Genomic DNA, 14,483 nt, shown 5'->3' with positions numbered 1-14,483 from the left:
CAGCAAGGCTTAGCATCAAGGTATCGTAAGCAGGCAAGCCACAGGGGGAAAATGAGGCCTGGCACCCTACGGATGACAAGTAATGACGCCCTGTGGATATGCGCCATTAATCACTGGGGTAGGCGGTGTGAAAGGCTGTGGAGTCGGCTTCAAGCCACATGCGAAGCTTTGATTTCTGAAGGGCGCGAAGCTTTGATTTTCTGAAGGGCGCGAGCCTCTGACTCCGACCCCGGCATCATCTTCGTCAACATACTTACAAATGACACAAACCCTGGCAACATCTCTACATGCCTTGATCCACGGACGTCTGTGCAAGATGAGCTTTCATTGGCATCATTGCCGTCATTTCAAAGCATGTTTGGAGATCTCCGCACCCGCAACCTGTCATTCTTGTTCTGTGAGGCCGCTCGAAGGCATTCGGAATTGAAGCAAGAATCTGGACGTGTACTTTGACAAAGTGCGATGGCTTTGAAGTCATGACATCCCCTCCAAGTCCCCATGTTTGCTGATGAATCTGTTGCACCACTGACAACCCGACTCGGCATGCACTCTGCCGAAAGCCAAACGAGATGGCCTACTCATCAAGCAGGAAACGGGAACACAGCCGGGCTCTTGTATCCGTTCTTCCCAACCGATCTGATCCCGAATATCACATTGTCCTTACTCAAATCCAGTGTCGCTACGTCAACATTCCCAACACCATACGCATGGGTCCATAGAGGAGCAGCCGTTGGCCTGTAAACCACCTCGTAGCCTGCCAGTTCCGGATCATCGACCTGCTTCCACGAGAACCCGCTCCCATTGCCCAGCGTCGACGTATCGACAGTTACATTTCGGGGCATGCTGGGTGCCTGCGACAAAGACCACAACGCGGCAAGGTTTACTTTGCCCACACGTGCGGTAAAGTCGTAGTCAACAAACTCCGGCAGGTCGCCAAACTGTGTGCCATTCTCAATACGGATATCCTGATGTTGGTGGTCGAAGTTCTCGTTGGGCTCGGTGAAGCGCACTGCTGGGTAGCCTTGCTGCAGGAACGGTGTCTGGTCTCCGCCACGGAGGTAGCGGTCTAGGCGATACACCATGGCGACTTTCATCCCGGTGGCATCGTTTGATGAGACCTCGGACACGAACCGGCCAAGCTCTCGAGCAGGAGAGTCGTTCTCCCCGCCAATGCTGAGTCGAGTGGACGCCACGGACTCGCTCTCCGACGGCGGCGGCCCTTGAGCGAACAGGCGAATGGTAAATGGATCTTTCTGGCCTTGATCTCCAGTAGAGCTACCGACAATGTCGTTGTTCAGCATTCCTTCCACGTTGACACTGGCGTTTTTCAACGACTGGGCAAGATATGTGGAGCCGTAAAGGCCTTGCTCCTCTCCTGCAACGGCACTGAGCAGTATTGTGGCCCTCGGCTGGCGGGTAGCCAGGACACGAGCGAGTTCCATCACCACTAAAGCTTTTGTAAGCCCTGAACACTGGGGTTAAAGTGTAAATGGATCATGCTTCGCAACTCACCTGCTACCCCAGACGCATCATCGTTTGCTCCGGGAGCATCCGATTCGTAGTTCAAAACGTCAGTCACTCTTGAGTCGTAGTGTCCAGAAATAACATACACTCGAGAGGGATCGGACGAACCCTCAATGCGTGCCACGACATTGCTGATTCGCACTGGAAAGGGTATGCGGTTCGCCACGGGCTGGATGTAGCCGGGGACTTCCACTGTCATCCTTCCCTCCGATGTCGCAGCATACTTCCGCATCTCAGAAGCAATCCAATCTCGTGCAGCGCCAATTCCACGATCGGTGGAATTTTGGGTCGACAGGGTGTGCCGCGTGCCGAAGGAAACCAGCTTCAAGATTGTGGCTTCAATGTTTGCAGGGTCAACTTCTTCCAGCATAGCCCGCAGCTCATCATCCGGAGCCTGCGGGACTATCGCTGTGCCCAGCGTGGATACTGGCCAGGATGCGGCAGCGCAAGAAGCGTAGTCTGACACATTTGCGGCAGTGGAAACCGATTGGTCCCGAGGAAGAGGTAGGGTTTGGGCTAAAGCCGATGCAAGGAGCGTGGATGAAGCGGCGCAAGTGAACAACATGGTGGTATACTCCGGACACGAATGCGTGAAGAATATCCTTTATACCTCCTCTCGTATTGTACGAGATCGGAGCGATATCTCCCGGCAGCGGGCAGGCTTTATCTTGACAGCTTCCGCAAGAAGTTGGGCTTCAGAGTCTACCCCTCACAGTGTGTTAAATTAATGAGCTCATGGCTTGGCACTCTTCTCAGGAACGGTATGGAGGCTCGATTTTCAGACCGGGGTTGGATGGCAAAAGCCTGGAGATTGTCGCCAGCCAAGCATCATCTGTGTCGAAGTTCATTGCCAGATAAGGAAGGTCTGTATCGCGTAGCAGCGGAAAAAGCATGACGCCATTTTGATTTCTCGGTCAGAGAATATCCCGGCCGGCGCCTTGCGGCAGTATGCAAAGTGGATCGGATGCAGATACCTCGACGAAATTGATCGCCCCGGTGCTGGAAGTACTACACTTGTTTCGTGGAACAAAGACGCCAAGGCACGGCATTAACCGCTGCGGTGCGTGACAGATAGGATCCATGTCGCAGGCTGGATAGGTGGTTCGAGGTCCTGAGGCAGCTGATATGTTCACATTCGGAGTTACGAGCACTGAGCATTGAGCGATGATGTCGGACTTGTCTGGGATCGTAGGTGCGGAGTTAAGGCATAGCCAGAGTTGAGAGTGAGACGGTCGGCGGGAAAAGGCGGCGGCCTGGTGGACCGAGCGCCGTGCGCCGATCAGCCAAGGCGGTGACAGCCGGCAGAGCACACGTCGTTGCGCCTCAACTCCGCGACTCTGCATACACGTAGCCATAATCCCGATCACCCGGCTCTTGTCACACTCTCGCCAGAAGCATTCGCAGCCACCTCGGTGCTACCGCGCAAGCATGGTCCGGAGCTCTGTCCCCACATTGGCTGTCCCGTTTCTCACAACGCCCGTAGAACTCCCTCTTCAACTCCGCCCTGCGGCAGTCCACCTCCATACGCAAGGACCTTGATGCCTTCGCCGAGAGCAATACCCTTTCACCCGCCCTGCTAGGTGAGTCCGCGATAGACCGTATCCCGCCTCTACCACAAGCTAACTCTCGCGTGCAGGGCAAATCAACGCCTCCCTTACTTCCTTCAGCCGCACCATTGACGATTACAACCGCCTGGCCAAGCAAGAAATGGTCGCCACGAAGCAAGAAAAAGCATACGAACGAATCAAGAATTTCCGCGGCGAGTTGACCGACTATCGCGACCAATTCAACCGGCTAAAGAATGAGAATGATGAACGGGTAAACTCCAGCTCCCTTCCATTCTCTCCCATTCACGCACCCGGGGCACAACTGACGCATTCTATTCTTCTATTAGCAACAAGTACAAAGCCGCGCAGAGCTCCTCGGCCGCCGTCCACACCACACCGCCACCCCCGAGAACCCCTACGCATCCGCCTCGACCTCCGCAAACTCCCCTTGGGCACCACGCCCTGGCACCGGTAATGGTGGACCCTCGGCACTCGGCGCAGCACCATCAGAATATACGCGCGAGGCGCACGCGTTCCGCGAGCAGTCGTTTATGTCGCAGACGAATGCGCAGCTGGATGAGTTCCTGGAGCGCGGGCGTGCCGTGCTCGGCGACCTGGGCGACCAGCGCGAGATGCTCAAGGGCACCCAGCGCAAGCTGTACAGCGTCGCCAACACGCTGGGCATCAGCGGCGACACCATCCGCATGGTCGAGCGCCGCGCCAAGCAGGACAAATGGATCTTCTGGGCCGGCGTCGTCGTGTTTTTCGTGTTTTGCTATCTGGTCCTGAAGTTTTTGAAATGATCGAGCACCGCGGGGGTGAGTCTTTCGCAAAAGAGTCGGGAGAGATGGGTTTTGGATGAATAGGCGGTGGAGCAAGCCCAACCCGCTGTTGGATACATGCGATTAGCGCGGCGTTTTTTGGGGGGTCTGCTTCGGGTGGTGGGGAAGGACCATTGGACCGGCTGTCTCATCAGGGAGTCTTATATCCCTATGGCGTAAGGCGTTTAGGGAAAACAAGCTCAAGGTTTGGTCTTTTTGTGCTTCGAAGCTGTTAGGATTTCTCGCTCATCCTCTGTATCAACAGCTAATTGACTGAGTCGATATCAATTCAAGCATAGACTTGGCTAAACGGTTGCAGGATCCTCAAGTGATCTCCAATAAGTTCCACCGCCTCTGATTCCAGAGAATCTCGGATGGGATCTATCAAAACTAATCAAAGCCCTCACATCGTACAGCGAAATGAAAAGAGTATGGCCTCGGGACAGACTGTTGGACCAAAAACGCTGAAATTTTTGACGTATCCCCTGCGCAAACGGAAGCATATGAGAGCTCAATAGGAATCATCCCACCATTCCGAAACCCACTCAGATTCATGCTCTTCCGGCAAGCCGCGCTCGCAACAGCAGTCAGCCAGATCCCTGTCCGCCCGGCCTTTCCGCCACCTCGTTCCGTCTCGACGTCCCAGCTTGTTGACCTTCTCCACAAGCTCGTCCAGCTCGTCTTTCACATCGTGTACATCCAGACGCAGCTCCCGCTGGTCGGTCCTGATCGAATCCAGCGTGCCTCTCAGCCGCCCGGCGGCTCCGCCGACGACGCCGACGCCGACGCCGTAGCCACGCGGCCGATGCTTCCAAGCATTGATACGGTCATCCAGCGGATCGATGTGGCGGTGCGCACAGTGGTCGTACGTCTCCAGGCCCAGCGGCGGCGGCCTTCGGTCGCCACCGTCAAGACCCGAAGACCTGACGACGCGACGCTCGCGGTGTTCGTGCATGTAGACGCCTCCGCCGCCAGCTGCCGCCCTTCTGCGTTCTTGCAAGTCCCTCTCCATCTCCCTCTTCCTCCCGCGACCCTCGAAGAAGCCCTCGAACCCCCGACGTTGCTGCTGCTGCTGCTGCCAGCCCAACGGCGGCCACAAGCCACCGCCGCCACCTCTTCTTCCCCCTTCTCTCTCCATGGCTCTCTCCACCGCCGTCCATAGCTCCTCCGCATCGCCATCCGGCAGCGCCGCAGCAGTGAAGCCGTCATAGCGTCCGCTCAACAGTACGTCCGGCCGGGCGCGCAGCAGGTCGCGCAAGCAGGCGCGGCGGTCGGCATCACCGGAGGCCATGCGGGCGACGGCCAAGCTCCACGCCCACAGCAGCACGGCGTGGGGATGTTCCAGTCCGTCATCCCCGCGGCCACCTCCGCCACCTCCGCCGTACCGATCGTACCGATCGTACCCCTCCAGGCCCAAGTCCGCCCCTTCCCCGTCGCCGTCGTCGTCGTCTGAGAAGGGGTCGGCGCAGGTGCCGACGATGCGCTCGCCATGCCGCGCGAAGAACGCGGACAGGACGGCGCCCAGACGCCGCGAACCGAACGTGCGCGAGAGGTCGGCGAGGGCGATGAAGGTGGACAGGGTGCGCGGATGGCGTACGCCGCCGCCACCGCCGCCGCCGCCGTGCCCACCGGTGTCAACTCTACCGGCCGTCCTGCGGTCCTCGAGCTGGGCGCGAGCAAGGGCGTCCATGAGAGCGGCCGAGACGGCGTCCGCGGCGGCGGTGGTACCGTTGCTGATGCCACTTCCGTCGCTGGCGTCGGCGAGGATGTCGACGAATTCCTGGCAGATGCGCTGCATCTTGGCCGGCCGCAGCATGCCGGCGCGGACGGGCGCGCAGCCGGCGATGTGGTCGTCCAGGTCGAGCTGGTTGCGGCGGTTGAGGAGCGGCGTCGGCGAGGAGGAGGAGGATGAGGCGAGCAGCGCCGCGGGCAGGTAGGCGCGCACGAGGCGGGCGGAGATGGCGGCGCGGCGCGTGCCGCAGAGGATGGTCACGTCGCGGTGGGAGTGGTGGAGGGTGAGCTCGTGGCGGTCCATTGCGGCTTTTCCCGTCTTTTCTGTTTGGGGGCGAAGCAATGGGAGGCGCTCTGAATGAGAAGTCGGGTGCGCTCAGATTCTATCGAGTATCTTCGCTGGCTTCGCTGGCTTCGGCCTTCCTCACGGAAACGAAGAATCAGGCTCGAATCGCGAGTCTGTGCCTGACGCTGCTTGTGCTTCTCTGTGGCACGGCGGAAACGCAACCAGGCGTCTTGGTGTAACGGGCTCTCCGGACGAGACGTGAAGTCGGAGGAAGATGAAAACCGGTGTCCTTTCAAACGACGGCCATTGTTACAGCGAAAACGATGTTGCAGAAAAGTGCGGTCAAAAGACGAGGCTCTGTATCGCTGTTGCGCGCGGATGAGGCAGGGCAGACGGGAAAAAGAGCAAGGCCGAAATGTTATTCCTTTGAAGGAATCCTACCTGCTGCGCCATCAACTGCGGGCTCGCGCAAGCACCGGGTGCTCGCTGGCGCTATGGCTGGCAAGGCCGTCCGCTTTGAGGTCACCGGTCAGCGAGCCTCGGGGCTGCTGACTTCTTGGCAGTCAGACCGTCGCTAACCCGCAGGAAGGCTGAAGTTTAGGCGGTTGGGAATAAGCAAAATCACAAGGCAACGTAGAAACGACTCCTGAGGACATCTGACGTTGTTTAACTCAGAAGACTCGGTCCTGTTGGGTTTCGGAAATATCAGCATTTATGGGGCCATGAAAGATACGATGGATAGGCCGTTGGAAGTCTGATCGATGGTAACACAAGGCTAAGGCAGCAGTGTGAGTGCGGGGTAGAGCGAGGCAGCGATGGCGGGCTTGCTGCGAGTCTATGTTTATCGTTGCGGAGATGTGCAGCAGATGCGGGAAGGTTCTAGCCAATCCTATGAAGAATGAAGGCGAAACTGTTTGTGAGAGAATTCCACTCCGCTTGCTGGGACGCAGCTTCCCGGTCTCCGGCTACATGACTTCCGGCATCGCTCCACAGCGAACACTTATTCCATCCGAGCATTTGGGATCCTGAGGAAAACACTCCGTGTATTTGCTTTTATTCTACTTCAATGGGCTTGCCTGATAATTCAGCATAGCGGGTTTAAAATCCGTAGTACCAGATTGGTAGAGGCGGCAAGTGCGAAAGTCGCAGTGCAGAGCGTGTAGATGATATCTGTTGCGTAGCTAACAAGTAGTGTGGGTTAAATAAAGGGCGTACGATATTATTACTCAGTGAGGAAAAAAGCTTGCGGGTAAGGTGAAGTAGTAGTGCTTAAGTAGCCGATCTTTGAAATTATGTGGATCCAGGCGCATGGGTTGTTGGACAAACAGAGTCGTTGTTGATACCTCGAACCAAACATAAATACACGAATATTATTTACCGTAGCAACGGTGTCACTTTCTCAAGAAGACGCAATGGCACAGCAGGTTACGGAAAATCCGAGCGTGCTAAGCTCCACTCAGGACACCACACTCCTCACGCGTGGGCAGTTGAATCCAATATCCGGACGGGTTTGCGCGCCTATTTTCGTCCAGATGTTGGATTCAACTACCCGTATAAAAAGAGTTTATCAACAGCGAATGCAGACCGCGTCTGTCGGCAAGGCAACTTACGTCATGTCACTTCGCCTACCAAGTGATCCCTTCCTTCACTTCCTCACTTCATCAGCTCAACACGCGACTTCTCCGAACGGGCCACGTGGGAGAGCTGGCCATGTTTTCGCTGCAATCAATTGTCAAGCTATTCCCTGTTCTATTCATTGTTCTTCTGATCTGTGTGTTGGCGAAACCCTGCGACCGTCCCGTGGCTTGACGGAAAATGTGGAGTACCCCGTGGAGGTGGGAAAGTACCCTGTGATTGCTCAATGACTTGATCAAAGGTCTAGTGATTGAGATGAATCCATCCACGTGCCAGCTTTCGGCTTGTGGTGGAGAAGCGGGAAGAGACTGGGCCTTGCTTCCACGCGCCTGCTGTTTCCGGGAAACACCCACTGCGCGACCGCGTGAAGCATCTCCGGCACGTGAACGAAGCTGGACCCTGAATCTCCGGTGTGCCTAAAGATCTTGCTCGCCCACTCCCCAACTCTTTCTTCTTCCTTGTACAGCCCCCGCAAAGCTTTCTTTCCGCTGGCAGTAGATCTTCTCGAACCCAATCCAAGATCGACCACCACCAGAATGTCCACCCACTCCACACCCCTGACCGACGTTCCCAGCGACATGGCTGTCGACGCTCAGGTAAGTCGCATCGTCCGGGCCCTCCGCTTCGCTTCTTTTGCCACTGAAATTGGCAGGCCGGTCATATCAAGGCCGAAGCCTCTCCCAGCGCCGAGGTCAAAGCTGAAGATGAAGGCCATCAGACAACTCCTGAGACTGAAGAAGGTCCTGCCGACACGCCGGTCACTGAGACCCCCAAGACACCTCACGCGGCCAAGCGCTCTGCTGCCGAGTCCACAGAGGACGGATCCCCTGTGAAGAAGACAAAGGGAAGGGCGTCTCCCAAGACCGCCACGCCCGCCCGCCAGCGCAGGGCTCCTGTCAAGGCTCCGGTGAGTTTTAGTCCAAACTTAACCACTTCACCTCACCTCACTTCATTTTCTGCGCATGAGGAACAAACTCTGACGAATGACTGTTTCCCAGAGCACCGCTCGCATGATCGCAACATCGGTCGACCAGCTGTCCTCTGAAGACCGCCTTCTGCTCAACATGAAGGACGAGGGCAAGTCGTGGAAGGAGATTGGCGAAGCTTGGAAGATGATCACGGGCGTCGCGCCGGCCAAGTCAACGCTGCCCAACCGCTACGCTCGCCTCCGTGCCAACATCACGACGATGACCGAGACCGACCAGCAGAACCTTCTCACGGCCAAGACGTACGTCGAGCAGAAGCAGGAGCAGGAGAAGTGGGAGCAGATCGCCCAGAGGATGCAGGAGCTCGGCAGCTCGGAGAAGTTCTCGACCACGATCCTGCAGAAGCAGTTCCAGAAGATGGAGGTTGCCAGGGCTCAGGCCGAGGCCAACCCCTTCGAGGACGTTGCTGAGTGAGGGTGTTGCCCGTCCGCTTCTCCTCTCACTTGCATGCGATGCAAGTTTGCTTTCTCGAATCTTCAAGGCGGGCTATGAAAAAGGGCGAAACGGTATAACCAGCTTCGCTTGAGAAGGGAATCTCTTCCAGAGGCGTTGCACCGGTCATCGGCGGATGAAAATGGGACTAGCGGGTTTTCTTTTCTTTTCGTTCCAGAGGTATCTATACAAAGACAGCAGACGTGAGACTTGAGGAGTATCTGCGGCAAAGTCAGCGATGGAAGTCCTCTGAATGCCATAGAACAACAGGCAATACGATCGTTGTGGAGTGCTACCGAACATGCAATAGAGCGAGTGACGGCAGCCATACTGAACATGTTTATAGGCAGTGATGAGATTTGACAAAAGAGGAAAGCAATAGACTCGCTTGAGACGGCACTATTGAATGCTCGCATCGACCCGAGGCCGGCGAATCCGCCGTGAGCCGGCGCTACAGCCACAACCACAACCAAGCCAGACCGCGATGACGCCCGCATCGGCCCGCTCAGCACTGGTCGGGGCCGACGGACGTCGATGGTGTTGAAGACGGCTTGGGACATGCAGGACAGATCTGAGCTTGGCAATACTGGAATTTGCCGCTTCGGGCTGGCCGCCGCGACGCTAAGTCGAGAGTCAAACGTCGACGCAAATATTGGCAATGTTCGGTTTCTATTTTCGGGGTCTTCGAGAAGCTCTTGTTCTTTGCGGTGTGCAAGCGTTGGTTGAAGGGTCGGGATGGGGGAGACGCGTCGCCCTCTCGTGATGCGCCCGGACTGTCGGTGAGGCGAGCGGGGGGAAAGGGCGACGACGCTCAGATGGCATTGCTGCCGTGAGATGGATGCATGTGCTGGATGCACCGCATGATTGCAGATCAACGCTTTCCAGACTGAATCGAAATGCGGCATGGAAGACGGCGGCAGTGGCTGCGTCGAGCTGTCAGCAGCACAGCGTTTCTCGGCTAGCCCTTCGCTCCGCCACCACTCAACGCCGCCTCTACAGAACACCAACACGCTCTCTGCCGCCCACATGGAAGCCCCATGTTGCTCAATCGCAAGCTACGGTCAGCGAACTCCAGTCGGCTTTCCACTGCGCTCCGCAGGGCCGGATCACCCGCACAGCATCTTCGCCGTCACCGTCCCGTTCTCCAGCGTTTGTTCCGCAGAACCAGCGGCTCCGTGAACGGCTTTCCTTTCGACCGCGACGTCTGCGAAGCTAGACGGTTGAATGCCGGCATGGTGAACGGACGCCATCGCCGAGGGCAGACCACATGTAGCCGGTCGACTGCGAGATGGTGATGAAAAAATAGACGACAGGTACAAGATGCCGCTGATGTCTTTCGCGCAAACAACGAGAGGCAGAAGAGCTGGTTGGTCTCCGATTCGCAGGGCTGACAGAGGTGATAAGGGATCCGGCGATTAGTCGCTGAGCGCCCTGTCGCCGAGATAAGAGGCTCGCACACCATTAGCGCCCTTGACTGATCTCACTCTGCCTTTCTTCAGCCACTTCCGCGGGCCCAGCGCTGCCCCGGCGCCCTGATCTCCACCTGCATCATCTCCGCCCAAGATCTGGTTTCTCCCCGGAACTACACTGCCCTCGCCGTCGTGTCAAACCTGTGACGAAACCCATCTACCTGATTCTCATGCCACTCGCCGCCGGTGCAGGGGCCTCGACGGTGGCACTATGCTCATTGCCTGTCGCATCTTCTCCGGCAATTCGTCTTCCTGATGACAAAATCCATCTTCTCTACTCGTCCCGTGTTCCACCACCTCTCGAAACCTTTTGCTCTGCTTTTGCTTGTCCGTCTCGATTTTGTGATATCCCCCATCGGCGGAAGCGTGCATGATGGCCGTCCAACCTCTGCAGAAAAAATTCGTCGGCGGAATTATGCCGCCGTCTCCCCCAGAGACAATCTGTGACGAGACATCATCACAAAGCCCCGTCGAATTCGCCCTACCGCCGCCGAGAACAGTTGTTCAAGTCCTTGAAGCGGACAAGAAGACGCCGGACGCACATGTGCCGCGCGATCCCAGATTAATACGACTAACCGGCGTGCATCCCTTCAACGTCGAGGCTCCGCTTTCCGACTTGTACAACGAAGGTTTCTTGACAAGTCCCGAACTTTTTTACGTCAGAAATCACGGGGCGGTGCCCGAGGTCAGCGATGAGGAGATTCCGGACTGGGAGTTTACTGTGGAAGGCATGGTGGAGAATCCTCTGAGGATCACGCTGAAAGAACTGCTCTCCGAATACGACAACGTCACCTATCCAATCACGCTTGTCTGTGCCGGCAACAGACGCAAGGAGCAGAACGTGGTGCGTAAGACGAAGGGTTTCTCGTGGGGTGCAGCAGGTGTATCGACGGCGCTGTGGACGGGGGTGGTGATGGGAGACGTTTTGAAAAGAGCGCGGCCGATGCGGAGGGCGAAGTACGTCTGTATGGAGGGGGCTGATAAGCTACCTAACGGTTATTATGGCACCTCGGTGAAGCTCAACTGGGCCATGGATCCCAACCGGGGGATGATGCTCGCCCACAAGATGAACGGCGAGATGCTCACGCCAGACCATGGAAAACCTCTACGTTGCGTCATACCCGGTCAGATTGGAGGCAGGAGCGTCAAGTGGCTGAAGAAGCTCATCGTCACCGCGGAGCCGAGCGACAACTGGTACCACATCTACGACAACAGGGTCCTGCCGACGATGGTGTCTCCGGACGACGCCGCAAACGATCCGAGCTGGTGGAAGGACGAGCGATATGCCATCTATGACCTGAGCACAAACTCTGCAGTAGCTTACCCAGCCCACGAGGAACAACTGTCCGTCATTAGCGGCCCCGAGAAGTATCATGTCAGAGGGTATGCCTACGGCGGTGGTGGCCGGCGCGTCACTAGGGTCGAGGTCTCTCTCGACAAGGGCAAAACTTGGAAACTTTCGAACATCAACTACGGCGAGGACCGTTACCGCGAGGCCCTTCCGCAGGATCTCTTTGGCGGGAGACTGGACATGGACTGGCGCGAGAGCTGCTTCTGTTGGTGCTTTTGGGACATTGACATTCCCGTAAGCGAGTTGAAGCAAGCCGACGACATCGTTGTTCGGGCGATGGACGAGAGCATGAATCTTCAGCCGAAGGACATGTATTGGTCTGTGTTGGGGATGATGAACAATCCGTGGTACCGGATTGTCATCAACCACGAGAAAGACTGCCTTCGCTTCGAGCATCCGACGCAGCCAGCTTTGATGCCTGGTGGCTGGATGGAGCGTGTGAAGAAGTCGGGTGGCAACCTCTCGAATGGATTCTGGGGCGAGAAGATTGGAGGGGAAGAGACGGAAGCACCAACAGGCGAGCAGGCCGCCGAGATCAAGATGACCAATGACAGGGTCAAGAGGATTATTACGATTGATGAGTTGCGGAAACATGACACAGAGAAGGAACCTTGGTTCGTGCTCAAGGATGAAGTGTACGACGGAACTGCCTTCCTTGGAGGGCATCCGGGTGGTGCACAAAGCATCGTGTCAGCGGCGGCGTTGGATGCTACAGACGAATTCATGGCTATTCGTGAGTTTACCCGCGCCCGAAAGGAGAGATGGTGTCTGACAAGAGACAGACAGCGAGACGGCGAAGGCGATGATGCCAGACTACCATATCGGAACGTTGGATGAAGCAGCCAAACGCATCCTCAGCGAAGGAGAAGAAGTCAAACCTGAGACAACAGAACCTCGCGACGTCTTCCTCGACCCTCGCGCCTGGACCAAAGCGATCCTCCACAGCAAGAAGTCCGTCTCCTGGGACACGCGCATCTTCACCTTCAAGCTAGAGCATGAAGGGCAGCAGCTAGGCCTGCCGACCGGCCAACACCTGATGATGCGGCTGCGCGACCCCGTCACTCGCGAAGCCATCATCCGTTCGTACACGCCCATCTCGGAGACCAGCCAACGCGGGTCCATCGACGTACTCGTGAAAGTCTACTTCGACACCAAGGAGCGCAAGGGCGGCAAGATGACGGTGGCGCTGGACTCGCTGCCCCTCGGCCACTTTGTCGACTTCAAGGGCCCGATCGGCAAGTTCGAGTACCTCGGCCGTGGCCGCTGTAACGTCAACGGGACGGAGCGGTCGGTCAAGCGCTTCGTCATGATCGCTGGCGGCAGCGGCATCACGCCCATCTACCAGGTAGTGCGGGCGGTGATGCGGGATGAGGGAGACCCGACGGTCTGCACGGTGTTGGACGGCAACAGGTTGGTCGAAGACATACTCTGCAAGGCGGAACTGGACGGCTTCGCGTTGAGCAACGAGGAGAAGTGCAAGCTGCTGTACACTTTGACGCAAGCGCCAGACGATTGGACAGGGCTGAGGGGCCGTATCGCGGCGCCGTTGTTGAAGGAGTATGCACCACTGGGCGAGGATAGTCTCGTGCTGCTGTGCGGGCCGGAGGCACTGGAGAAGAGCGCGCATGCGGCGCTCAACGAGATTGGGTGGAAGGATGAGGATCTGTTGTTCTTCTAGTCACGTTCGTCATTGGATTTCCAAAGGCAGAAGCTCGTTTGGCGTTTAGGGACTATGCATGTCTTGGAAGGTAGCATGGTAGCATGGTGGAAGTCTTCTTTTTTCTTTTATGAACTTTGGCGTCTGGCCAGCTCAATCGCGGGCTACACATGGGAATTGGAATGGAAGCCTTCACATCATTGACATTTGCATTGTAAGCTAGAGGATAGAGGTTAATCCATGTCCTCCACTGGCTGAAGTCATAGACACTGCAGCGAGCAAAGTCCGATGGCAGGCCGAAGCAAAGTCGACTTCTCCTGAACACGGGCTCCTCGGAGGTGCTCACAGGCGTCTCGCGCGACAAAGTGGCATCACGCTGGCCTCGACTCTGCGAACCCCACACGTTGAAGCAGTACTTCCCCGGAGAAGATTTCCGAGAGAGCATGGCGTCGCTTAAATGCTCTTCTGCCGGACCCGACAAGGGGCGCGCTGCAAATCTTCCTTCCACGATAAGGGGGATCGTGGGGCATCCAAAGCCGGCGAGGGACAGCGACGAATATAACGAGGAAGCCTTGCCGTGTCCGGCTTAGGGCGGGGCCTTATCTCCAGCCAACGGGCGGCGCTTCGAAATAATTATCGTGGCCGTTGTTACCACTTTCTCCGAGGAACAACGTCGACTCGTTATCTCCTCCGCACTCTTCTCTTCACGCTTTCTCCACGGCGCCCGCACGACACGGGATGCTTGGCGTGACTGCTCGCAGCAGCCGGCGGGCAGCGAAAGGCGCGTCGGGTCGCGTCACGTCACGTCTCTGGACTGGGGAAAGGGCAGGGAAAGCGAGAAGCGGCATACCTAACGCTTCCTCCGCCATACCTGCGCGGAGAAAGGGCGCGCTGCTGCGGGACCCGGGCTTGCGCCGCCAATGCCCAGTGACGGCGCGTTGGCCCCGTCCAATACTCTTTGACAAAACGGTTCGCGCGGATTGGACACGACCAAGGCCGTGGCGCTGTGGTTTATCAGCTTCGCTGTCGCCGCACTGCGCGGAG

At 57.2% G+C, this 14,483-nt stretch overlaps 5 protein-coding genes across 5 annotated transcripts; 3 read left to right on the top strand and 2 right to left on the bottom strand.

Moving 5' to 3' along the window:
* Positions 1-581: 581 nt before the first annotated feature.
* Positions 582-1,894, bottom strand: SLS55_000753 (uncharacterized protein; the record flags this gene model as incomplete). Its single annotated transcript, XM_066772261.1, has 2 exons — positions 582-1,375; positions 1,513-1,894. The coding sequence occupies 2 exons, from the start codon at positions 1,892-1,894 to the stop codon at positions 582-584; spliced, it is 1,176 nt and encodes a 391-aa protein (XP_066637540.1).
* Positions 1,895-2,952: 1,058 nt separating this feature from the next.
* On the top strand, positions 2,953-3,874 carry BOS1 (Protein transport protein bos1; the record flags this gene model as incomplete). The annotated part of the gene is made up of 4 exons (XM_066772260.1): positions 2,953-2,955; positions 3,008-3,104; positions 3,161-3,342; positions 3,419-3,874. 4 exons carry the CDS (start codon positions 2,953-2,955, stop codon positions 3,872-3,874), a joined length of 738 nt encoding a protein of 245 aa, XP_066637539.1.
* A 529-nt stretch (positions 3,875-4,403) lies between these two features.
* Positions 4,404-5,927, bottom strand: SLS55_000751 (uncharacterized protein; the record flags this gene model as incomplete). The annotated part of the gene is made up of 1 exon (XM_066772259.1): positions 4,404-5,927. The coding sequence occupies one exon, from the start codon at positions 5,925-5,927 to the stop codon at positions 4,404-4,406; it is 1,524 nt and encodes a 507-aa protein (XP_066637538.1).
* A 2,153-nt stretch (positions 5,928-8,080) lies between these two features.
* SLS55_000750 (uncharacterized protein) lies at positions 8,081-8,944 on the top strand (the record flags this gene model as incomplete). Its single annotated transcript, XM_066772258.1, has 3 exons — positions 8,081-8,140; positions 8,197-8,451; positions 8,543-8,944. The coding sequence occupies 3 exons, from the start codon at positions 8,081-8,083 to the stop codon at positions 8,942-8,944; spliced, it is 717 nt and encodes a 238-aa protein (XP_066637537.1).
* A 1,860-nt stretch (positions 8,945-10,804) lies between these two features.
* SLS55_000749 (uncharacterized protein) lies at positions 10,805-13,460 on the top strand (the record flags this gene model as incomplete). The annotated part of the gene is made up of 2 exons (XM_066772257.1): positions 10,805-12,515; positions 12,565-13,460. 2 exons carry the CDS (start codon positions 10,805-10,807, stop codon positions 13,458-13,460), a joined length of 2,607 nt encoding a protein of 868 aa, XP_066637536.1.
* Positions 13,461-14,483: the final 1,023 nt, after the last annotated feature.

This window comes from Diplodia seriata (assembly GCF_021436955.1).
Source record: "Diplodia seriata strain FDS-637 chromosome Unknown scaffold_1, whole genome shotgun sequence".
NCBI lineage: Eukaryota > Fungi > Ascomycota > Dothideomycetes > Botryosphaeriales > Botryosphaeriaceae > Diplodia > Diplodia seriata.
The sequence above is the reverse complement of the archived record's forward strand: the minus strand, read 5'-3'. Positions and strand labels throughout refer to the sequence as shown.